Source organism: Lissotriton vulgaris, chromosome 12, assembly GCF_964263255.1.
Source record: "Lissotriton vulgaris chromosome 12, aLisVul1.2, whole genome shotgun sequence".
NCBI classification, from domain to species: Eukaryota; Metazoa; Chordata; class Amphibia; order Caudata; family Salamandridae; genus Lissotriton; species Lissotriton vulgaris.
In genome coordinates this window covers 133485907-133513434 of record NC_141700.1, presented here as the reverse complement: position 1 = coordinate 133513434, position 27528 = coordinate 133485907, and the positions used below count along the sequence as shown (strand labels likewise).

At 44.2% G+C, this 27528-nt stretch overlaps 1 protein-coding gene across 1 annotated transcript; it reads right to left on the bottom strand.

The window, feature by feature from the left end:
- Positions 1 to 9060: 9060 nt before the first annotated feature.
- LOC147673646 (protein S100-G-like) lies at positions 9061 to 22697 on the bottom strand. Its single transcript, XM_086946388.1, has 3 exons — positions 22574 to 22697; positions 15596 to 15733; positions 9061 to 9272 (listed from the first exon to the last, which is right to left on the bottom strand). Exons 1-3 carry the CDS (start codon positions 22574 to 22576, stop codon positions 9123 to 9125), a joined length of 291 nt encoding a protein of 96 aa, XP_086802514.1. The 5' UTR covers positions 22577 to 22697; the 3' UTR covers positions 9061 to 9122.
- Between the last annotated feature and the right edge of the window lie 4831 nt (positions 22698 to 27528).

Here is a 27528-nt window from a genome sequence, read left to right as displayed (position 1 = left end):
AGAAGGGGAGAGACTTCTAAGGAAGACTCCACATGCTGACATCTTAACTGATCCTGCCTGCAAAATGCTTAACTAGGGATGTCCCGTTAGTGCTTGTGTAGGGACAGAATAATGCTTTATTTTCATGACCCTTCCATGCAGGGCATGCAGGGGAACTTGGATTCCTGTTCACTGTCTGTGGCTTAAGCTTTGGAATTGACTTCCAGCCCTGATGAGGAGCGTCCCAACTCATCGGACCTACCCCCCCCCCCCCCTACCCCCGCACAGATTGATCACTTTGGCATTTCTGCAGTTAAATTCTACAAACCAGCACCTTGCTGTCTTTTGATAACTTCATATTGCTTCCACCGGGCTGATACAAACCCCTATTGCATTCCAGATGTCGCATCAGTGATAACGAACCGATGTTGACAACACGACTACAGGCCCTTCTCTAAGGAATTCGATTCCACGCTGCACACTAATCTCCAAGGGGGGTAATCTGAAGCCCGTCACCCCTTTCTGGGTTGCCCCAGTCTGTCCTGATGTAGACCCGCACGGCCAAGGTCCAACTTACTACCATGGCCCCAATACGGGTCTAAACGCCGATGCCCCTTTAAACATATGGCCTGGACTCCTATCCTCCATGCCCAACGTGCCACATGGGAATGTATATCCCGATATAGAAAATACTGCGTAAACTACAAATGTGGCCAGGCCAAAAAGGACGGTGATTCGCAACCAGTCCTATTTTTAGAACTGTATCATTTTCTTTATGTCACCACCTTAAAGAGTTTTCCTTTTCCTCACCACTTCACGCTAGAGCACTCTTCCTTTCGCACGTTCCCTTTGGAGCAACCCGTACAAACGTAATAACAATTTTTGAGTGTTTTTGCTTCACCACTTGCCATGAAAATAAATTGCTTGTGGTTTTAGAATTTGGTTTGTTGCTTTCTCTTTTTTGGTTGAATAATTTATTTAGTATCATGAGCAGACTTTTGTCCTGTAGCATGCTCAAAAAATGATTTACCAAAAGAACAAAGGATTACTGATTGATCTCTTATTTATAAATACGGTTTAGGACCATTGTTTTCTGTATCAAGACTATACACAAGTCCAGGACCAATTGGGTAACCCCATTTTTGTAATGACGCAACAACAGTGACACACGCATTTGTTTACATGAGTCCCCTGATCGCGATCATCAAATCTTACAATGTTAGCCTAGTGAATTACGCGGATAACACTCAGCTCATCCTAGCACTCGAGGGAGAACAATCAACATCTCTGGAAAATTTCCATGCGTGCATGCAGGAAACTGTATGCTGGCTTAATGATAACTCTCTGCAATTTAACGAGGAGAAAACTGAGATTGTATGCTGTGCAACCAAGAAAATCTCACATCCACTCCAGACAAATTTTTGGCCGCTGCCAGTGGACAAGCCACTAACACCGGTTAAGGCAGTACGTAACTTGGGAGTAGTAATTGATGATAGACTCAGTCTAGAAACTCAAGTTAACAAAACAGCCAGTATCAGTCTCTCCCTAATAAGGGTGTTAAGGAAGATCCTCCCAATGCTACCAGACAAAACTAGGGCATAAATAGTCAGAAATGTGGTCCTTAGTCGACTGGATTACTGTAATGTGCTGTTGCTGGTGACCCGAAGTATTTAATAGAGAGACTCCAGAGAAGTCAGATGATGGCAGCTAAGCTAGCCCCCAGGAAAACACGCATATCATCAGCCTCATTGGCCCTCAAGGAACTACACTGGATTCCTGTGTCGCGGAGGATTCAGTTCAAGTCGCTATGTGTAGTCTTCAAGGCCCTTCATGGTATGGGGCCCAAACCATTGCAGCACGAGTTTAGCTGGTATATCACCACCAGATGTTTGCGATCATCCTCAGCTAAACCAATAAAAGTACCCAAATTTAAAAGAACTACACTAGGAGGAGACCTTCAGCGTGGCAGCCGCCAAGCTGTGGAATGCTTTACCGAATAGACTCAGACAAATAGAAGATCTTTTGCAATTTAGGAAAAAATTAAAAACCTGGCTTTTTCCTAATGGGGCTGCATAACTCATCTTCCTGGCAACAATTGCTTTTATTGTAAATCAGTGCATGGTTAAACTAGTACTCTCAGCGCCAAGATGCCCATGGGATGATAGAGCGCTTTATAAGTCAGACTAATATGTTGTCAAGATCCGAGAAAACTTTTTTATGATTTTTCAACTGCACAGGAACAGAGATGCCCTTTTCCCAAATCCACCCCGAACAACCATCCAGAGCTCAATTTGCACGAGTCTCTATATAGTTATTCCAGGGGGAAGGGGAATATTGGATAAATTAATAAACACAGAGAGAGATAGAAGAGACTGTCCTGGCTGGCTCCTTTTAACCTGTCCGACCTGCAGACCTTGTTATAACTGGAACCTATGCGGGAAAAAGATCATTAATATCTGTAATGTTCCTACTATTCCGTGCTCTACATCTTGTGATTTATTTCTACACCTACCAGTGTACTTCCAAGATGTAACCTCTCTTCTGTGGTGTACTAGGATTTGACAGCTATGCTATTCCTTACTGCTCTCTCTCTTTTAATTTGATTGCTCTGTGTGTTTAAGATCATAGAATGTTATTAGTTGAGCATTTCCCTCTATTACTAACTTTTACTAACTGTTTTTTCACTATACTTACTTATCGTGTAGGTGTGTAATTCCTTGAATGTCTTTACTAACTTCTTATTATTTTCTTCTCTTTTCCTGTAGGTTTGTCGCTATACTCATTTGCCTTCAGGTAAGTACTTTTATACAATTCCTTATATAGTGTTTAAGTCTCTCAGTTACTGTAAATACTGTTCAAGTCTCTCAGTTTACTGTTAATCCTGTTCAAGTCTCTCAGGCTTTAAGTAAACACGGCTTGTCTCTCAGTTTAATACATTTACAATGCGTATTATCATTATTCACTTATCTTAATCCATAAATGCCTTTTCTCCTCAGGTGCACAATGCTGTCGTCGGGTGTCAAATTAGCTCAAAATGACGGTGAGTTATTTAGTTTAACCCTTTCGATGCTGATGACGAGCTCAGCACGTCATCACCCACGGGTGTCATGTGCTGATGACGAGCTGAGCTCGTCATGAAAACAGCAAAATGGTAATTCCCAGAACAGGAGGGGGAAAACGCCTAGCAGCCAAGAGGTTAATTACTTGACTAGAAAAACCTTGAATACTAATGAACTCGCTGACTTCGTTTTCTTCTTCTGAAAACCGCGACCACTCCGGCTCAAGGACTCAGTGAAGTGCGCAGATGACAATCAGCGCGCGCCTCACCTGAGCTCCAGAGCAACTGGGGTAAACGACTAGACTGCGGAGTTGAACGTGCAACCGGCCGCCATCTTGGAGTGCTGAATCTGCATCAGCACCGACCAAGAAGCCAGCGCTGGCGCAATCTTTCTCCTAAACGACCTCTGGTGCATAACAGTGGCAAGCTGAGGGGTAAGGGTCCTGACAGTACCCCCCCCAACAAGGCAGATTCATTCCATCTTGGTTTGTTAGGGAATCGTTGATAGAATATTTTTATCAACCTGGGTGCATGAACATCGTCCTCTCTTTCCCAGGATCGCTCCTCTGGTCCATACCCTTTCCAGTCCACCAAGTAATACAATTGTCCCTTGGACCATTTTGAATCCAAGATTTCTTTCACCTCAAATTCAAGCCCAGTTTCCATCTGCACAGGTTTAGGTGGTAATGTCTTCCGCAGATTAGCTGGAGCTTTCTTTAATGAAGAAATATATAAGACTGGATGGATCTTCAACTTGGGTGGTAACGAAATTCGATAAGTTACCTGATTTATCCTTTCCTCTACCTGATAGGGTCCAATGAATCTTGGTTGAAATTTTTGATTCCCTTTTAGCCTTAGATTCTTTGTGCTTAGCCAGACCTGATCTCCTATCTCCAATGAGGGACCTTCTCGCCTTTTCCTGTCTGCATAAATTTTATATTTCTTTTTGGCTAAATCTAGATTTTCTCGTGCACTCAGATGGACCTGTTCTAGATGGGATACTTTTTCTGCAACTGCTGGGACAGTTATTTCTGTTTGTCGGATAGTGGAGTTTGGATGTCTACCATAATTTATGTAAAATGGTGAATAACCGGTGGAGACATTCTTAGCATTATTATGGGCAAACTCAGATGCCCATAGATAATCTGACCAATTTCCTTCTTGTTTCAGAAGGAATAGTCTTAAATATTGTTCCAGCTCCTGATTCACCCTCTCTGTCTGACCATCGGTCTCTGGGTGGTAACTTGTGGAATATCTCACTTCAGTTCCCAACCCTTCCATAAAAGATTTCCAGAATCGGGAAATGAACTGAGCCCCTCGGTCAGAGATTATGATCTTGGGAATCCCATGTATCTTGATGATTTCAGTACTAAAATGAGTAGCTAATTGTTTGGCATTTGGAACCCCTTTTAAAGCAGTGAAATGGACCATTTTGGTAAATGAGTCAACTACCACTAATATTGTGTTATAGCCTTGACTAAGAGGTAAATCTGTGATAAGTTCTAGGGTGACTGTATGCCACGGGTAAGGTGGGGTGGGCAAAGGTTGAAGTAGTCCTTACGGGAAAGGTTGAAGTAGTCCTTTCGGGACCTGTCGTTCAGATTTTCCCAGGGCACAGACCTCGCGCGTTTTAACATATTCTTCGATATTCTTAGACATATCTGGCCACCAATAATGCCTCTTAATCAATTCCTTTGTCTTCGCTTCTCCCTTATGTCCCGCTAATTTTGCATCATGACAATCTTGCATTACTTGCAGTTGTAACTCCTTGGTAGGTATGAACAAGGTATCCTGAAAGTATGGCAGTTGACGAATGATTTTTCTATCATCTCCTTCCTTTACCCAATCCTGGAAGGCTTCCTCATCCATTACCTCTAAGATACTTTTTTCTAGATTGACTGACGTAATTGCTCCAATTATTCTGTACTCCGGAATAATTGATTGGTTTTCCAGTGGAGTCGTTTGATTCTCTGTATCTATCCTGGACAAGGCATCTGTCTTCCCATTTTGAGCTCCTGGTCTGTAAGAAATCACAAAGTCGTAATCGGCAAAATACAGTGACCATCTCAACTGCCGGGGTGTAAGTGTTCTGGTGGTCTTTAGAAACTTCAGGTTACGATGGTCTGTAAACACTGTCACTTGGTGCTGAGCTTCCATGAGATAATGGCGCCATTCCTTAAAGGCATCTTTTATTGCCAATAATTCCTTCTCCGTAATGTTTTAGTTAACTTCAGCAGGAGTCAATTTCCTTGATCTATAGGCAACCGGATGTAGTTGACCAGTCACTCTATTCCTCTGTGATAGGACTACACCAACCGCTTGATCGGAAGCATCAGTCTCCACATAAAAAGGCTCAGTGGGATCCGGATGTTGTAGAATGGGGGCTGATGTGACATCCAGCTTCAGAGCTTCGAAAGCTTCCTCAGCTTCTTTTGACCATTCAAATTGGGTTCCTTTCTTCAACAGCTTAGTGAGAGGCAATATTTTACGGGAGAATTCACTAATGAACTGCCGGTAGAAATTCGCAAATCCAATGAAGCTCTGGACCTCCTTGACACTCGTTGGAGACTTCCACTTGATCACTGCTTCGATTTTCTTCTTGTCCATTAGAATTCCATTAGGTGAAATTACAAAACCTAAGAACTCTACTTGGGTTACACTGAATGCACACTTTTCCAATTTCACAAACAATCGATTGTCTTTTAGCCTTTGTAGAATTCCTTTGACTTGATCTTGATGCTGTTTCGTATCGGAGGAATAAATAAGAATGTCATCGATGTATACGATTGCACATTGATCGATGTACTCCTTCAGGATGTCATTTATGAAATGTTGGAAGGCTGCCGGGGCGTTACACAGCCCGTAGGGCATAACCTGGTACTCAAATAATCCAAATCTCGTCCGAAAGGCGGTCTTCCACTCGTCGCCCTCCCGCATCCTAACCAAATGGTAGGCCCCTCTCAGGTCGCGCTTAGTAAATATCCGAGCTCCCTTTACCTGGTCCAGCAAGACTGAAATCAGAGGCAATGGATAACGATTCTTCTTGGTAATCTTATTGATGGCACAGTAGTCGATGCACAACCTTAATTCGCCCTCCTTCTTTGGCACGAAAAATAATGGCGACGACACTGGGGATTGGGAAGGTCGAATAAAGCATAAACAAAGTGGAATCCACTCAGAGTGATAGTGATCCCTAGAGTGATGGGGAACACACAGTGTTGTTTAAATGCCCCTCACACACCAACAGGCCCCTTGGTGTCATGCTTCATCATCGGGGCCTTCGCACCCCTCTACGGGATGCGGCGTGCTACGACTCGCGGATACGCAGGAGCACTTGAAGTGAACTATGTGTGGGGGTGTGTGTTTATTACAAAAGTGTGAGTGAGGTGAGGTGAAAAAAGTGAATAGTTAAAAGATACCTGGCACGTGGGAGAAAAAATACTTTATTAAATCCCCGGCTGGTATTATTAACCACATGGCTGCTGGGCGTTTTCCCTCCCCTGTGCTGGAAAATGCCATTTTAGTGGCACCATGACGAGCTCAGCTCGTCATCAGCACACGACACCCGTGGGTGATGACGAGCTGAGCTCGTCATCAGCATCGAAAGGGTTAAAACAAAAGTGCAGGGCGTGGTTTAAATAGATACGTCTTAGGGTATCCAGACCACTGTATCAAGATGTCAACATGTTTCGGAGGTCACAGCCCCCTTCTTCAGGACAAGGGTTAATGCACTTACCCTTCCCTTACTCACATGTAAAATGTAAAAGTGTCAATAAAAAAATTACCACAATGTGTAATGTTCCTAACAATGTTTTATGTTAGTGAATGTCGTTGCGCCCAATTGGCGTAAGAACCTGTGGAGACAAAATCATAGATAAACATACAAATCTATAATTCACAAGCTACTGGAGAAGAAACAAGCTTCTCTGAAAAAACATCAGGTTGAACCAAAAATAATGGGACCCTGGAAAAGAAAAAACAAAAGGACACTACATACAAACATACACACACAACACCAAAATTACTCTCTGCTCAGATGGAAGGAGAGCAAACATAAAGAAAGAAAGGTCTTACTTAAAGTTCCCAACTACAGGACTTCATGAGCCTAAGCGTATATTGGGGAATCCTTCCTTTCTAATCAGAAAACCTATAAAAACATCAATGTCAGGGGTTCAGTTGGAAAAACTCGGTAATCAATGCACCAATAGTACAGAGAACAACAGCTTCTCTCAGTGGTCTATAACTCACGGTTACTGCAATAGCTAATCGCCTGCCTTCCCTCAACGCGGGGCCTACCGCCATGTGGCGTGGCCTCGCTGGTCACAGAGTTAGTGGCACCTCAAGGGCTGAGGGGGTGTGCAGCCTGCGATGATGCCCTGTGCACTGGTATGTCCTCTGCCATGGCAAAATCAAGACCCAGCACCAAAAGTGAGACCTGGTGGCCTGTAGAGCGGGGCTGCATGATGTGGAGTGTGCCATATTGGTGGGACCTGGGCTTGGGGCTTGCAGCAGCACTTGGTGGGCCCTCTTTTCTACGCAGCAGTGGCGGAAGGTGTGCAGTGAGGCCTGGGTGCGCAGGGCCGGAATGCACCACTGGGCAGCGGGAGGGCCCGGGATGCAGCTGCCTGGGTGCGCAGGGGTGGGCATGCACTGCTGGGCAGCGAGAGGGACTGGGGTGCAGATGCCCGTGTGCTCAGGGGCGGACCGGCGATGATGTTGTGCGCAATTGTATGTACTTTGCCATTCATGTATCTGGACTCTGTTTCAGATGACGGATCTGTATCAGATGTGGGACCTGGTGAACTGCACTACATGCTGGCCTGTGGTTGGAGACACGCCGGTGGCAGCAGGTGAGCAGTGTAGCCTGGGTGCGCAGTGTCAGCACTCTCTCTCCCGTTCGTCTCTTCTGTAATCTGTGTCTCGCTCCCCCTCTCTGTCTCTCTCTCTCCCCCTCTCTGTCCGTCTATCTCTCTCTCCCTCTCTTTCACTCTCTCTCCTTTGCTCTCTCTCTCTGTCCGCTTGTCTCTCTCCCTCTCTTTCTCTCTCTCCTTCATCTCTCTCTGTCTATCTGTCTCTCTCCCCCTCTTGGTCCGTCTATCTCTTTCTCCCTCTCTGTCAGTCTATCTCTCTCTCCCTCTCTTTCGCACTCTCTCTGTCCGTCTGTCTCTCCCCCTCTCTGTCAATCTCTCTCTCTGTCCGTCTACCTCTCTCTCCCTCTCTTTCTCTCTCTCCTTCGCTCCCTCTCTGTCTATCTGTCTCTCTGTGACCTACGGATTGTCTCGAGGGGAGCCGCCATGTGTCTTATTTTCTGTTCTGTGTTTCTTTAAATATATTTTCATTTGTTGATTCAAATGTGAATGTGTGATGCTCATTTTTGTGACGACATATGCATGTCACCAGATGTGATTGTGCGACTTCAGGCAGATTATTTGGTATATGATTCCATGTAATTGATGTGGCATGTCTTTAGTCGGGTGGGGGGGTCCTGGGAGTGGTGGAGGTGAGTGTTGTGGCCCTCTTGGGTGTCCGACCTGCATGATCAGTGGCTCCATGACATCTGTTGGCCTTCAGGTGTGGCTCTGGCCTTGGCTCCCTTTTCTGGTGCAGGCTGTGATCTGACTTTACACCAGGTCAGAGCAGGTGTTAGTTTCCTGCAGCTAACGCGCCTTATCGCATGTTTTGTGGTCGTATCGGAGATCTGACTGGTCGTTGAGAATGTTGCAGAGTGGTGTTGTTGCAGCATTTCGCCCGGGAACGCCTACTCTGCATCTCATTAGCGATAGTTGCGGAGGTCATCTGTGGCGATATTTTTTGCACCAACTGGTGATGTTGTTTGCACCATCTTGTGAATGGGGTGATAAAGTTATCGCGACTTTGGCTGCGATAAAGTGCCGTTAACTCGGCGATAGCTCCTTGAGAATATGCCCCTCTGTGTGATGACTTGAGTTAGCTCCTCTTACTTTCACTCTTGGAACACATAAGTGCGAAAGAAGAACAGAAAGAAATAGTACACGGACAAAGACTCCATTATTACAAAATGTTTATTATAAAAGCACATTTTTTGCCAATGCTGGATTTTATCGCATCAATGTTTGTCAGCGCCTATATGATCTTTGAGTAACGATGCAACGGCCACTATAAATGTGCCAAACTCTTGGAAAGTGACAAGCTTGTCGCCATTGATGTCCATGGAGCCGCAGATCCCCTTCAGCACGTCGTCATCTTTTCCTGCTTTCTGTAATCAAGAAGTGAATGAAAGAAATATGTTGGTAAAACTGAATACATTGAACATAATATGATTGTGGTTCTCTCAGGCCTTCCAAATATGTGTCTTAAGAACTAGCTGATTTCATAGTAAGTAGAAATTATATTAATTGTACATCTTATATAGTGCACTTTCCCATTTGTCTGTTCTGTAGGCGCTAATAATAGAAATAATGAATTATCCAACTCAACATTACTAATCAAATGGGAGCAAACTAGCACTGGGGTTTTGTTAGGTTACAATAATGATGTGTGTGTTAATGGTAGTTTAGTATTGCACTGTGTATGTCCAATAAGCTCACTAACCCATCTCTTTTCAGTCAGTGTCTAACCACCGCAGACCGTTTTTTAAGATTACATTACTGAGAGACCCAGCATCACTTTTTATCTAATTCCACGTGAACCAGCAATGTCTAACATCACGTCCTGTTCCAACTCTACATCCGGATGAGAAGCCAAGCGTCACTTCCTATTCCAAACCTACCCGCTGCTGTGCGGTCCTGCACCACTTCCTGTTCCAGCTCTAAATACTGCGATGGCACAGCGGCGGCTCCTCCACAATGGCGGAGGTGCGCTGCCCCACTGGCTCAGAGCACGCAGATGAAAAATAAAACAATGTTTTACTATCGTTTTAGTTTTCAGCTGCTGGCTCTTAGCCAGCACGTGTAGGGAAGGGCAGGCCGGGATGGGGCCCTGGGAGGGGGAGGAGGAATGTTGTGCACTTCTAAGTGAGTGTGCATGTCTGTTTGGCCGGAGGTCCTAGGCGCCCCAAACAGATATGAGCACTTAGGTTTCTCTAACCTCACCCATTGACCCCAAATTTGACTCAGCACCCCATTAAACAATTTCAACAGATTTTTAGAAAGCTATGTGAACATCCACACCCCAATAACAACACACAAGTGCTAGCCAAATCCTTCAGCGCCATGGTATTCTAAAGATCTTGCTGACTATAAACAATCCATCCACAGACAAGAAAGAAAATAGAAGGAAAAAAGAGCACCCTCGGACCCCTTGATACTGAAGATGAAGAACCTCTGCACAATGCTGACACCTCATTGCATCAGCCCAAGCAAACTACTATACCATCACCATTAATGAAGTCACTAGCCATTGGGGCTAGAACCATTTTCAGAGTGGGGTTCTGCTATCAGTGTTGTGTCACTGAAGTTATTGGGTTAGTGAAAAATCCTAGAATCGCATAAAGAACAGGTGTAGCAAATGAGCCACGCCCTTTAGGCAGAAGAACGGTAAGGGTGTAGTATGCATTTTGGAATGCACTCTCGCAAATATTTTACTAAAGCATGGTGTGGTAAAACTCAGTCATTTACAAACAGCGCATTTTGCACTGAAATGGCAGCTGCATTTAAACAGAAATCTAATTTTACTGAGAATATTATGCAGGGCACAAATGATAATGTGTGGAAATCAAATTCAGTTCAAATTGTGTTGTGTATTAACATTCTAAAGCTTTTCCTTTCACACTCAGCAAGATTGCCACATAGTTCATATTACTAAATTATCTCACTTTTCAGTTGGAGAAAGGAAAGTAAACACTAATCTCCATGTTAAAAAAACTAAGCAGCAATTGAGAAACAGAATCTGACATTTGACCTCTATGACAAGATCATATGTAAAAACATCTTTATTGCTCATTCACCTTCCGAACTCCAGCATGGTTATTGTGGGGGTGCTGCAGCACCCCCTGCACCTCTACTTCCAGCACCTATGCCACCAACCGAAGGAGAACGCTGTACAGGCCAATAAAGCACTGCACCAACCCGTTGCCAAACCTGCCTATTCCTCACTCCACAGAAAAGTGCAAGCCTATCAATCACCCTGTCCAGTGAAAAAATACCTAAGATCCAACAGGTCATCGACAATACCAAGCCTGCTTCTTCTCTTGCATCTACCCCTCCCCATAGAATCTCTGCTGCCATGCTACTGTTGGGCATCACACTGGGAGCACTGGGTAGGGGGGTGGATGGGGGGCTCTGCTGCCATGCTACGGTTGGGCATCACACTGGGGAGGGGGAGGATGGGGTGGCTCTGCTGCCATGCTACGGTTGGGCATCACACTGGGAGCACTGGGGAAGATGGGGGCTCTGCTGCCATGCTACGTTTCGGCATCACACTGGCAGCACTCACGGAGGGCGGGCTCTGCTGTCATGCTATGGTTGTACAAAAGGGGGTAGTGATGGACGGAGCATCTGAATCAATCAAACACTCACACCCAGTCAAAGGATCTGGGTTTAATCAATCACCGTTCTTTAGCCCACTCTGCCACCCCAGTTCAGACATGGCTATATGCAAATCAGTCTGATCCTGTGCCTCATGGGAACAGTCCAGCCCGAACTGCCAAGCCATGTCTTCCCTGGACCGGAAACAAGCTTCCGAGGACCAGTTTCTGGCATTCCAGCCGTCTTCAGCCCGGCTTGCTTGAATCCAGTGGCAAAGTGAGTAAGGGACTCACGTCTGAGGATACCCTGCCACACTTGTGGCGGCCAAAAGCGGTACAAAAGGGGGTGGTGATGGCCGAAGCATCTGAATCAATCAAGCACTCACAACCAGTCAAAGGATCTGGGTTTAATCCATCACCGTTCTTTAACCCACTCTGCCACCCCAGTTCAGACATGGCTATATGCAAATCAGTCTGACCCTGTGCCTCATGGGAACAGTCCAGCCCGAACTGCCAAGCCATGTCTTCCCTGCACCGGAAACAAGCTTCCGAGGACCGGTTTCTGGCCTTCCAGCCGTCTTCAGCCTGGCTTGCTTGAATCCAGTGGCAAAGTGAGCAAGGGACTCACGTCTGAGCATACCCTGCCACACTTGTGGCGGCCAAAAGCGGTACAAAATGCTATGGTTCGGCATCACACTGGCAGCACTCGCGGAGGCTGGGCTCTGCTGCTTCGAGCCCAGAGCTGCTTTCAAAACCTGACCGCTACATAGCATCAAGGAACGTATTTTTCCAAGCATAATCTCGCGTAATTACCCATTATGCGGGAGAGGATGTGGCCTAAAGGCTAGGGCGGTCACTCTGAAAAGTAGGGAACCGAGTTTGTGTCTCGGCAAAGATGCTCAAAAACCTGTGTGTGATCCTGGGCAAATCACTAATCTCCCACTGCCTAACAAAACAAATGTGTTCTTGTGTAACAACTGGTGCTCATGTAAAGCGCTCTGATAACCAATACCTTCAGGTCAAGTTTGTGCTATAAAAAAACTCCCAAAAAAGAAAAAAATCCTGTAGATCTTTATTGCGCGTAACTGTAATTTTTCCACTGGCTTTTCACTGAAAGGAGAGCCTTGAGCAGAAACAACATCTAGCGGGTACCTGTGCACCCAGGGTGCCGCAGCTCATGCGCTATAATAATAATAATAATAAACAAATGTATTAAGCGCATGGCTACCCTAACTAGTGTGTCCCAGCGCTGTGGTAGAAAATACCCAGTTTCGGGCAGTGAAGTGAGAACTAATGAGAGATTAGATGGGGGCTTACAGATGGAAAAAGCCAGGTCTTAAGCTTTCTCCGAAAAATTGTCTCCGAAGACTCCAGCCGGAGCCCTGGGGGAGTTTATTCCATTGTTTGGCCGCTAAAAAGCGCAAGGAGCATCCTCCCATCCTTGCTCTTCTGGTGGTTGGAATGCTGACCTGCCCTGTCCCACTTGATCTCAATGGGCGGGTCAGAGCACATGGGGTAAGTAGGTCATGCAGATAGGTGGGCTCTTTCCTCTGTAGAATGCAGTGGCTGACACACAGAGCTTTAAAAGGAATTCGTTCCCTAACCGGGAGCCAGTGAAGGGCAGCCAGGGCCTTGTTAGAGGGAGCTCTCCTTGGTAGCATTAGAATGAGACGAGCTGCAGCATTCTGAATGCATTGGAGTCTCTGTACACATTTGATACTTGCTCCTAAGTAAAGGGCATTTCCATAATCCAAGTGTGACGTCACCAGGGCGTGGACCATAGTTTCCCTCGCTGTTACAGAAAGTACATCTAAGGTCTTCCGGAGTCCTCGCAGAACCCCGAAATATTTTCCCGCCACCCACCTGTTGTGAGTGTCGAAGGAAAGTTTGGTATCCAGCCACATTCCTAGGTTCTTTACCTGAGCACTAAGGGGAGGGGTTGGTCGCCAACATCTGAGGCCACCATGCTGAAGACCAGATCGAGGGTATTTTGCCTTTCACTAGTATTTCTGTTTTATTGCCATTAAGTTTTAGGCAATTAATAGCCATCCAGGATGCCAGCTCTTGTAGGCAAGCCGAGAAATTGATGGCTGCCTTATCGTGACCTTGAGTTAGGGACACCACCAATTGTGTGTCATCAGCGTTTGACACAACACTGACACCAAATTTCCCAATAATCTCTGCCAGGGGGGTGATGTGGAGATTAAAGAGGGTGGGGCTAAGTGTGGAACCCTTGGTCCAACTTGATACTTTTAGAGTAGAAGGATTCCTGCGACACCTGGAAGTACGGTTGTGTAGGAAGGAACTTAGCCATTCCATGGCTCGACCAACCATACCTCCTTTCCTAAGGTGCTGGAGTAGAGTTTGATGGGCAACAGTGTTGAATGCGGCACTGAGGTCTAGTAGGACTAAGGCAACCGTCTGTCTCTCATCTACGTGTTTGCGAATAATTTCTGTAGATTGGAGCAGGGGGGTGAAGTAAGTTATGTTTATTGATATGAGCTGTCATTTGTGTGTTAACCACCTTCTCTGCTATTTTGGCAAAGTAAGGCAGGCAAAGTGAGACAGGACGTAAATTTTCCAGTTGGCTCATGCCAACATTCAGTTTCTTTTTTAAGGGGATGACGCTCGCCTCTTTCCATCTTTTAGGGACTATTCCAGAGGTAAAAGAGAGCTCGAGGAGGTGTCTAATATAAGGCTCTAGTACCTCCAGGCTCCCTCTTAGAACCTTAGGGGTGGCAGGGTCTCTAGGTGAGCCTGACTTGATGCTTAAGGCTGCATCTTTAAGTATGTCACATGGGGGAGCTCCAAATTCACAGAGACTTTCCGCCTCTGCTATGTTGGATGTCCCATCACTATCCGTGCACCCGTTTCGTGCTGCGTCAGGGAAGGTAGAGTAGATCTTACCCACCTTCTCCGCAAAGAAGTCCGCCACCAGATTGCAGTAGTCTACTGAGCTAGTGTTAGGAGCTGTGGCTCTTGCTAGTGACGAGATCTCTTTAAAGATAGTGAAGAGTTCCTTTGAAGAGTTCTCAGCTGTGCCGATCCTATCATTATAGTAGGTGGTCCGCGCTTTCCTGATGAAAGAGTGATAGTTCCTAAGACTGGATTTATATTCAGTTTGCCTAAGGTCTGAGAAGTTTCTCCTCCAACCTCTTTCAAATCTCTTACAGGCTGATTTAGCTATTCTAAGCTCACTGCTAAACCACGGTGGGGTTTTTAATTGTCTACCAGGCGCTCTCGAAGACCATGGAGCATTACTATTCAATGCCTCCACAATACGTTTGTCAAATGCGTCGCAGGCAGAATTAATATCTGTGCCGCCAGGTGGCCCGCCCTGTTGTAGGGCCAAATTGAAACTTGATAGGGAAAACCTAACCCACTTCCTCTGCAGTTTCTTGATGCCCGTCTTCGTCAGTAAATAAGACTGAGGCAGCATGACACTGAAGGGGACCACAATATGATCAGACCACGGGACAGGGATCGGGGGTTCAATTTCTAAGGCACCCCAGTTGGCAAAAATCGGATTAAGTAGGTGGCCCAGTTGGTGAGAAGGAAGCACCAATTTAAGTGTCAATTGGAGATCAGCCAGTTCCTGGCAGATCTCCTGCGCACCAGTGTTAGACAAATCGTCAAAATGTAGATTCAAATCTCCCAACAACAGCATTTTCTCGTAACGCAGTGCGGGTTGAATCATTTGCTCAATAATGCTGGATGCAAACCTCGTGGAGGGCCCAGGCGGCCGATTGATCAACCCTTTATAATGTAATCAGTGGATGCCACAATAGAGAAAAAGCCTGCTTCGCTGTCCGCAATGTTAGTGGGTTCTAAGGTGCACTGCATAGATAGCCTATGAATAATAGCAATCTCTCCTCCCCTGTTAGTTGGCCAATACCCTCTAATAATTCGATAATTATGCTAGAAACGATCAACGCATCACTTCAGAAACACTCAAGACACATTGAACAGGCGTGTCTTGTGTACACCATGTCACAAGCAGTTTCCTTGCAGGCGACTGCCAAGCATAACTTTTCGCAATATGCGTAATTCCCACGAAAATTCCGCTTGTTGCACGTAAAGAAATCCCGCGCTTTTTGCTCTTCTCCTTTACTTACACAGAGTGACGGGAACTCCGCCTTGGCCAATTGGACCAGCTCAGGCTGGCTCAGCGTTCTGCTGTCCCCATCTCTGCCAGCATACTTGTCAAAGGTTTCAATTAGCTTTAGCATGAGGAATTCGAGGTTCATGTGCTCCTGAAATACAGAAATTGACAAAAAGAAACATTATCTCTTATTTTTACTCCCCAAGTGCTGTACAGACACGGGTTGGTAAACATATTATATATTTTTGTGCGGCGTCTCCTTTAAATTTGTGTTTGTGTGTGTTTTTAAATTATATTATCCCAGTAGATTGTTCAAGTGCTTAGAAGTCCTTCATTTCAGCATGTCAGGAAGCGCTGTGGACATCATGTAAGCAGGTGTAACAATTTGGATACTTTTTGATTTGTGCAACGAAGTAGTATGCTTTTAGTCAGAGGGCGTGACAGTAAGAGTTCTAGTCTAGATAGTGTGTACTCATAATAACAGTACACTGACTATTATTATAAGGCAGTGACATTTCATGATTTGTGAGACGCCAGGCAAGACATATTTTGCGGCCTCCTGTTGGGAACAACTTTGAATTCATTATCCCTTTTCACTTAACTAAAACCCTTGTGATGCCAAGCAATTTTGAATTATATGTTAGACCTTCAGAAAAGAAGGCACCCAAAACAGCTGAAAACTCCGACTGCCTGGTGCCCGCCACCCACACAGTACCAGAATAAAACTAGAACAAGAATGGATAAATGCCTTTTCTTTTTAAGTTTTGATCGATCTTTTTTAGGGCTCGCCTGCTAATGCGCTTGCGCATTGCTGGCGAGAGATATTGGGGCTTAACCAGAGCTTAACTATCGGGCGATTTCATGCAGTGCCCGTGAAAAGCGCGTGCACATCTAAGCCATCTGCTTCCCTCCCACAGCTTCCCCCAGCGTGCGCTCTGCCTCAGGCATTTCTCCTCCCCTAATTATTCACGGCCGGCCGGCCGACCGGCCGTATTTTCACTTTTACGGCCGCCAGGCCGTGTCTCGTTCTTTCACGGATTCCATACACATCCTTCAAGATTACAGCGAACGTTTCCCAGAGCCCTAAACAGAACGAATCGAGACTGCCACTTTTTCAAAACTTTGAGGAATGTGCTAATGTTGCTGGCATAGCTGACATAATCACACTTATAGTGCCATTGCGCCCTTCCTTCGTGTAGTCTTCTATTTTCCTTCAGCTCCAGATTAATTATGAAGACCATGTCAGTGACTACACCAGAATCTATTCTGCTTTTCATATACTAAATATATCGGTATATAGAATGATGTTAAATCTACAGATTGAAAAAATGCATAAATATTTCTCTTTGCTAAAGCATCCCGTTACGTTGAAATTGTTCTCTTTCTGCAAAATTCTCACTCTATCTTTCTGGTCTATCTCTGTCCCTGTCGTCTGTCCTCTGTCTCTGCATCTCCCACTCTCTCTCGGCTGCCCTCTGTCCTTGCAATCCTCCATCCCTCTCACTGCCCCTGCTGCTGTTTCCTTTTCTCTGCATCTCGCCTGCTCTCTGGCTGTCTCCAGTGACGTGACCCGGTCTCTCTCTCTCTGCCACACTTAGGCTGCTCTCTGACTGTCTTCAGTGACCTCTCTCTGTCGCTGCTCGCCCCTCTCTCAGCCGCCCTCTGTCTGTCTATGCTGCTCTCTGACTGTCTCCAGTGGCCTCTGTCTGTCTCTGGTCACCCCTCCTCACCATCACACACCTTCACATCCACTCACCCTCACACCCTCACCCACCCTCACACCCTCACCCATCCTCACACCCCCTCACCCTCACACACCCTCGCACCCTCACACACCCTCGCACCCTCATCCTTACACACCCTCACTCACCCTCACACCCTCACCCCCCTCACAACCCTCTCACCCTCACTCACCCTCACACCCCTCACACACCTTTACCCTCAGCCCCTCACCCTGACACACCCTGTCACCCTCACCCTCACCCCCTCAACCTCACTCACCCTCACACACCCTCACTCACCCTCACACCCCATCACTCATCCTCACCCTCACACCCCTCACCCGCCCTCACACACCTTAACACCCCCTCAAACACCCACTCACCCTCACACACCCTTACCCTCACCCCCACACACCCTCAGTCCCCCTCACACTCACACTTCCTCACCATCACACACCCTCACATCCTCTCACCCACACACACCCTCACCCTCACCCACCCTCACCCAACCTCACACCCCCTCACCCTCACACCTCACTCATCCTCACCCCTCATCCCTAATAAAACCCTCACTCACCCTCACAACCCTCTCACCCTCAATTCCCTCACACCCTCACCCTCACACACCCTCACCCTCACTCACCCTCACACAACCCTCTCACCCTTACACACCCTCACCCTCACACCCCCTCACCCTCACACAACCTTACCCCCAGTCACCCTGACACACCCTCACCCTCACTCACCCTCACACACCCTCACTCACCCTCACACCCCCTCACTCACCCTCACAACCCCTCACTCACCCTCATACCCCCTCACTCACCCTCACCCACCCTCACACACCTTCACACCCCCTCACACACCCACTCACCCTCACACACCCTCACCCTCACACACCCTCACCCTCACACCCCTCACACCCCCTCACCCTCACACCCTCACCTATCCTCACTCACCCTCAGGACCCTCTCACCCTCACACCCCCTAACCCTCACACACCCTCACTCACCCTCACACACCCTCACCAGCATAGCATAACACAACCTAGCATAGCATAGAAAAACATAGCATAGCATAACAAAACAAAGCATAGGATAGCAAAACAAAACCTAGCATAACAAAACAAGAAATAGCATAGCAAAACACAACAAAGCATAGCATAGCATAACAAAACACAACAAAACCTAGCATAACAAAACAAGAAATAGCATAGCAAAACAAAACATAGCATAATACACCACAAAACATATCATAAGATAAAACATAGCATAACAAAACAAAGCATTGCATAACAAAACATAGCAAAACACAAAGCATAGTATAACAAAACACAGCATACATAACAAAACATAGCATAACAAAGCATATCAAAACATAACATAACGTAGCATAACAAAACACAACAAAACATAGCATAGCATAACAAAACACAACATAGCATAGCATAACAAAACAAAGCTTAGCATAGCATAACAAAACATAGTATAACATAGCATAGCATAACAAAACATAGCATAACAAAACAGCACAGCAAAACAAAGCATAGCATAATAAAACACAACAAAACATTGCATAGCATAACAAAACATAGCATAGCATAACAAAGCATAGCATAGCAAAACAAAGCATAGGATAGCAAAACTAAACATAGCATAGCATTAAAACAAAGCATAGGATAGCAAAACAAACCATAGCATAACATAACATAACAAAACATAGCATAACAAAACACAACAACACATAGCATAACAAAACATAGCATAACATAGCATAACATAGCATAGCATAACAAAACATAGCATAACAAAACATAGCATAGCAAAACAAAGCATAGCATAATAAAACACGACAAAACATTGCAAAGCATAACAAAACATAGCATAGCATAACAAAGCATAGTATAGCAAAACACAATACCACTCAGTGCCACATAATTATATGTTACATAATTACACTGCACTCAATGCAACATACTCTCCAAATACCACTCAGTGCCACATAATTACACACCACATAATTACACTCTACTGAATGCAACACACTCCACACAATACCACTCAGTGCCACATAATTACATGCCACATAAGTACACTGCACTGAATGCAACATACACTCCAAATACCACTCAGTGCCACATAATTACACTCTACTGAATGCAAGGCACACTCCACACAATACCACTCAGTGCCACATAATTATGTTACATAAGTACACTGCACTCAATGCAACATACACTCCAAACAATACCACTCAGTGCCACATAATTACACGGCACACAATTACACTCTACTGAATACCTCAAACACTCCACACAATACCACTCAGTGCCACATAATGATATGCTACATAATTACACGGCACTCAATGCAACATACTCTCCAAATACCACTCAGTGCCACATAATTACACACCCCATAAATACACTCTACTGAATGCAACACACTCCACACAATACCACTCAGTGCCACATAATTACAAGCCACACAATTACACTCTACTCAATACAACATACACTCCTCATAATACCACTCAGTGCCACATAGTTACACGCCACATAATGACACTGCACTCAATGCAACATACACTCCACACAATACCACTCAGTGCCAAATAATTATATGCTAAATAATTACACTGCACTCAACGCAACATACACTCCAAATACCACTCAATGCCACATAATTACACGCCACATAATTACAGTGCACTCAATGCAACATGCGCTCCAAATACCACTCGGTGCCACATAATTCCACGCCACATAATTACATGCCACATAATTACACTGCACTCAATGCAACATACAATCCAAATACCACTCTGTGCCACATAATTACACGCCACATAATTACACTGCACTCAATGCAACATACACTCCAAATACCACTCAGTGCCACATAATTACACGCCACATAATTACACTCTACTGAATGCAACACACACTCCACACAATACCACTCAGTGCCACATAATTATATGCTACATAATTACACTGAACTCAATGCAACATACACGCCAAACAATACCACTCAGTGCCACATTATTACACGCCACACAATTACACTCTACTGAATACAACATACACTCACACAATTCCAGTCAGTGCCACATTATTATACGCTACATAATTACACTGCGCTCAACGCAACATACACTCTAAATACCACTAGGTGCAACATAATTACACGCCACATAATTACACTGCACTCAATGCAACATACACTCCAAATTCCATGCAGTGCCACATAATTATTTGCTACATCTTTACACTGCGCTCAACGCAACATACACTCCAAAAACCTCTCAGTGCCACATAATTACTCTATCTATCGCCCTCAGTCTATCTGTCTATCGCCCTCACTCTTTCTATCTATCACCCTCACTCTGTCTATCACCCTCACTCTATTGCCCTTACTCTATCTATTGCCCTCTATCTATCTATCGCCCTCACCTTATCGCCCTCACTCTGTCTATCTATCGATCTATCGCTCTCACTCTATCGCCCTCACTCTATCGCCCTCACTCTCTCTATCTGTCTATCGCCCTCACACTATCGCCATCATTCTATCTATCTATCGCCCTCCCTCTATCTATCTATCGCCCTCACTCTATCTATCGCCATCACTCTATCTATCTATCTATCGCACTCACTCTAAAGAATAGAATAGAATAGAAGGTGATTTATAGAGCGCATGGCTGCCCGAGAGCGTCCCAGCGCTAACTGAAATCCAGAGGGAGGGTCAGGCGGGGGTATGAAGAGGTCACCACAGCATCACTCAGCACCACCACAGCATCACTCAGGGGCACCACAACATCACTATGCGCTATCACAGCATCGCTGAACGCCACAGCATCACTCGTCGCCACCACAGCATCAATCTGTGCAACATTCAACAAATGGTTCAAATATGTTCTCTCAATGTTTCAAGCTTTATTACAAATGTCGCAAAAAGATGTTAATATTTCACTTCTGTTCTTGGATTTTCGTCACAATAAAGTACACTGAACATAATCTTCACAAAAGTTATTTACAAAAGTTTAAGCTATTGCCATTATAAATTACAGTAACTTTTATTTAAGTATTACTTATTTTTAAAAAATAAAAGCCATTGTTATTTGTAATATCAATACATCTAAGTCACGTAAATACAACACATATTGCATTACAAATGCTATAGGTGTCACATTTGCGAAATTTATAGCTATTGGCATTGTAAATGACAAAGCTATTAATTTCGCTATTTTCAAACCAACACATAAATAAAAAAAATTGTCATTTGCAATACCAATAGCTCAAACTTTCCTAATGCGAGACCTATTGCATTGCAAATGCTTGTTTTACTTTCAACCCTAACATTTTCTGAAGATTTCAGTGCGGAACCAGCTTTTTACCACAATTAGAAGATCCTACGAGTGAGTTGTTAGATGTTTAGTGGGCTAGTGCACACTAATAAAATACCATCTATGCATTTCGTGCTTGAAGTTCTAGCTTTAGTTGCTGATTAAGTGTAATGAAAGAATACCCCCCCCCCCCCGCCCCCTTTTCTGCCCACCATCGGCGCTGATGCTGCAACCCTGGGGATTTTCAGAACACTGTGACTCTAGTCTAGTGTTTTATGCACATTAATATATGTTCCTCTGATGGTGGGCCATTAGATTTTGGGTTTCCAGCCCGGCCCTGAGCTTAACTAGGCAGCCGTGGTATTAATGCTTAATAAACCACTGTTATACTGCTCATCTTTGTATTTCACAAACAGCGCCACCACGTGGCAACCGTCATTAGTGCCGGCTTTAGCCATTAATGGCGGGGGCCGAGCTCCAGAAAACTCCGTCTCAAATTAAGCACTGCCAGGTGGCATTCGGTAAACCGTCATTTCGAAGCGCCGTGGCAGAGTCCTTTGGCCACTCGCACTTGTTATTAACATTTTTAACAAATGTAGCACGTTGAGCACGGATTATTGCAAATCTAACAAAACTGAGGCGCTTATTTACAAAGCCCTTGCGCCGTCGTGTGTATTTTTTTTTTTTAATATGGGAAATGGTGACGCGCCGGACGCATGGGGCTTGTAAATATGCCCCTCAGTTCACCCGCTTTATTACTCTCTTCTGACCAATAACAGGCACTTTCATCGCTTCAGAGCAGCGTCGAAGGATCGTAAGTGCAACCTACCGTGCCAGCACGCCAATGAAAACACACCCACCGCTCCCAGATATCAAACGCCATCGCTACGTCTGTCACCCGGCCCAGACGTGCCATGAAAACTTACCATTGTCTGCAGTTAGCGAGGTGCAAGCGCGCTTAGGAGAGAGGCGGGGATGCGTGTGGGGTGGAAGGTCTTTTATACTTTCTAAAAAGGCAACCCCCACCTTAAAAGTAACGCGCAAGCGTGCTAGTATGCGGTTTTTCTTGTAAGCGCACTTTTTCACTGTACGGGGCAAACTGGTTTACTGCATCCCCATTCCATTCGTGCCATCGGCTCATTTTACTGCGCACATTTTAGCTGGAAACTACCCGGAACCAAGGTCATATAGTGCCTTGTAGCACAGTGATGTTTGCGGGTGCAGGTCGTGAGATGGTGCCTTGCAAAGCACCTACCTCCCATTCTTTCCTTCACTGCTGGCAAAGCAGCGCCTGGAGGCAGCGGAGGCGACGCCGCGCTTTCAATGGAGGAGGACGTGGAGGAAAGACTGCAGCGCAAACCTGAGCATAATGTAAAATGAAAACATGAATACATCAAAAGCAGTGATAGTGAGTGTCTAAGAGGACAGTAGGCGGCTGTCAATCTCCCGTGTAACTGTTTGCAGCTTTAGATTTTAAAAAAAGAAAACGCCACAGAGAGCCCATGCCAACTATGAGAAAGCATCTCATGGTGTGAGCATTGTGGGGAGGGGGGAAGTATCCGCGGGTTCACCACGGGTCAGCACTGACGCCGGTCCGCCTCTTTCTGCTGTCGACAGCACCTCTTTCTCCCCTGTGAGGGCTCCTTTCGATTTCATGCATGTCATTAAGAGGCTGGTGATACTCAGTGGCGTCACAAAACCTTGAGGAGGCTCTCTGCTGCGAACAGCGACCCGCCCTCCACACACACACACACACAGACACGCACACACTCACTCACTCCTATCTCCCCTCTCCTGCCTTCATGCGGCCTTGACACAGCAGAGCTATCGAACACATTACACCTTCCGTCGGGTTCTTCTAGATTGTGACTGTAGCGCTTTGTCTCAGGCGAGTCACACCTTCCAGGCTCAGGCTTGACACAGCAGAGCTATCACACACATTGCACACTCCAACGGGCTCTAGGTTGTGACCACAGAACTTTGTCTGAGGCGAGTCGCACATTCCAGGCTCAGTCTTGACACAGCAGAGGTAGCTGTCTGTCAGCTACACATATTTAACAGTCTGAGGCCTTAGACACCAGAGCTATCGATCAGTTTAACTGGCAATGTTGTATGCCTGCTCAAAGGTAACATAGATCAAAGACACAGCTGCCAAATCAGTCCAAGAATCAGCAAGTATCTTACACCCCCTCTCACCCCCATTCTTTGATAAGCCATCAGTCGGAGACTTTCCATACTGGGGCCTTGCTTGGGTTATTTTAATTCATTGTAATAGTTTCAGTTGTGCAGCAAATCTAGTAGTATTGTAATATTTAACCCCTTCTCCGTGGGGCTAATTCCCCCGCTGTGCTGGGGGGAGGAGGGGCGCGCAGCGCCGCGGTGCTCATGATGAGTTCAGCTCGCCATGCAGCACGGTGGCGCTGTGCTCATGACGAGCTCAGCTCGTCATGACCACGCCCGTTTCTATTGAAAGCTCAGCACAGCAGGGGAATTATCCCCACGTGTGAACGCCCCGCGTGTCAAGGCGAGCTGAGCTCGTCATGAGCACGGATGAGGTTATATAGCGCTTACTATCCGACTAGGCATCACAGCGCTTTTCGGCGAATAGCACGCTACTACGGAAAGGATTAATGGTGACCTAGTATAGGGAAATAGGAAATAAAATTTGAGTGTAGGACATGCAAGTCTCTTAGTTAGATTGAAAAGGATAATGGTGGGGTAGAAGAGGGAAGGGTCTAGAAAGTGTTTATTTGGAGATCACAGCATAGAGGTGGTTTGGGATGAGTTGAGGTGGATGGGGAAGAATTAGTGGGAAGGGGTTAGAAAGGCTTGTTTGGGAGGTCAGAATAGTAAAAGAGGTTTGAGATGATGCAGGAGGGGTAGAGGAGGGAAGAGTCTAGAAAGAATTATTTTGGGGGTCATATTAGTGAAATGGGGTTTGAGATAAGTCAGAGAGTGGAGGTAGAAGATATATTGAGAGAGGTATTGGCTGAAAAATAGGCTTAGTGAATGTCTGTCAAAATATCGGTTACAAAAATATCTACCTACAAAAATATCGCAACAAAAATGTCGATTACAAAAATATCCACATGCTATCTCTAACAAGGTAAGTACAAAAATATCGAAAATAAATATCGATGTCAAAAATATCGTAATTAAAAAATATCGTTGTTTTAAAGTAAAAAAATATGTAATATCAATAAAATAATACTTATAAATGTAATAAACATAGTTAAAAATATGTTATAATATTTAAAATTAATCAATAATATACATAATTTAATTTAAAAAGTAATTATTAATATACATATAATACATAATATATACTCCCTTAATAATAACCATAAAAAATATTTTAATAACTTATAAATAAATAAACCCATTATAAATTACAAATACATTTATACACATAAAATAATATTATAAATAAAAATGAATAAAAATGTAATGCAAATTAAAAAAAATAAGTAAATGTTGGATATCGTAGGTGTAAAAATTACTATTCCCACTCCAGAGAGTACAACAGTAGGGAAAGTGTTGGATAGCGTAGGGGTAAACATTACTATTCCCACTCCAGAGAGTGCAACAGTAGGGAAAGTGTTAGAAAGCGTAGGGGTAAAAATTACTATTCCATCTCCAGAGAGTGCAACAGTAATTGTAGGATACTTGTAAAGCACACAGCTGCCCATCACCGGGGTGTCCTGGCGCTGTATAACGCTGTGGAACCCTTCCTGGCTCTCCCTGTGAGATGCCCCTCCTGGGCCCCCCCAAGGTGAAGCCAAGCATCCCAGTGTTGTAGGGGTCATTGTGGAGATTAAGCAAGCTATTGCCCAGAGTTGCCGCGTGGGACCCCATGATTAGAGTAGGCGCCGAGGCGAGAATTATCGAGTCCGCAGACAAATGAGCCCAAGACCCTGCCGCGTCGGGAATTGAACCCTGGTCCCGGGCCAGACCTCTGCATCAGGGTCTGCCGCTCTAACCATTGAGCCACACTTCTCCACTGTAGGGAAAGTGTTGGATAGCGTAGGGGTAAAAATTACTATTCCAACTCCAGAGAGTGCAACAGTAGGGAAAGTGTTGGATAGCGTAGGGGTAAAAATTACTATTCCAACTCCAGAGAGTGCAACAGTACGGAAAGTGTTGGATAGCGTAGGGGTAAAAATTACTATTCCGACTCCAGAGAGTGCAACAGTAGGGAAAGTGTTGGATAGCGTAGGGGTAAAAATTACTATTCCCACTCCAGAGAGTGCAACAGTAGGGAAAGTGTTGTATAGCGTAGGGGTAACAATTACTATTCCAACTCCAAAGAATGCAACAGTAGGGAATGTGTTGGATAGCGTAGAAGTTAAAAATAACATACTTATAAATAAATAATATTTTAAAATATTTAAAAAAATATTAAATAAATATAAACTATTTACAAATACCAATACATAATTATTAAAAACATGATTAGCAATAATTAATTAAGTAAAAATAAATTAATAATACATACCAATTAATAAGAATTAATTGCCAATTAATAATTCATTAACAATAATATAATTAACAAAACAATTAATTAAAATACATTATTACTTAATTACATTTCAATTACTTCCCACCCTATTCCCCTATAAACCCTCAACCCACTACAGAACATAATTATCAATTAATCAATTAATTAAAATTAATTACCAATTAATAACAATTAATTAAAATTAATTTATAATTCCTAAAAATTAATAATTAATTTAGTATAATTAAATTACTTCCCACCCTATTCCCCTATAAACCCATAACCTCCTACAAAACATAATTATCAATTAATCAATTAATTAAAATGTATTACCAGTTACTAAAATATAATTATCAATTAATTAAAATTAATTTATAATTCCTAAAAATTAATAAATAATTTAGTATAATTAAATTACCCCCATCCTATTCCCCTATAAACCCATAACCCGCTACAGAACATAATTATCAATTAATCAATTAATTAAAATGAATGACCAATTAATACAATGTAATTGCCAATTAATTAAAATTAATTTATAATTCCTAAAAAGTAATAATTAATTTAGTATAATTAACTTACTTCCCACCCTATTCCCCTATAAACCCACAACCCGCTACAGTACTAAAATACAAAATTTACATAAATAAAAATAAAAGACATATTAAATACATAATGATATACATAAAAATCATATACAAATCGATATTAATACCATCAATATTACTAACATCGATCTTAGTAACATCAATATTACTAACATCGGTATTAACAAAGTCAGTATTACTTACCTTCGAAATTCTGTCCCATCGATATTAAAAATATCGAGATAACTTACCTTCTATATTATGTCCCTTCGATATTTAAACATCCACATTATTGTATGTCGATAATTAAAAATCAATATTTTGTCTGCCTACCAGGCTTAGTTGCTACAACACTCACCGCAGTCATTACTACAAGTTTGTTTTTTTTAATCGGGAGGGCACAGCTATTGCCTGCTGTTCGGCTGCAATTTTTTCAATAAAGTCTTTGCACGCATGACAACGGACTTATTTACTACTGCATTTGGTGTCCGACATCGTAAATTGGTAATTATAAAACAATTAATAAAATGGTGCCCACCTCAAACAGGCATGCATATGCTTGGTGATGTATGCCCGTCCCTACTGATTGATGCTGTCAGCATGAGCGTCATAAAGCATTTTTAAAATTGTTTCCCCAATCCAATGCTGCACAGAATCTTTAAAAAAACAATGGGAAAGGTAATAGGTCACAAAGGTGAGACCCTTTGGCTTTGGCAGTGCTTGTTTTATATTGGCGAAGGCCCAGCAGCTAACCCAATAACGAAGCTTCACAATAATCATGACAAAACAAGCACTG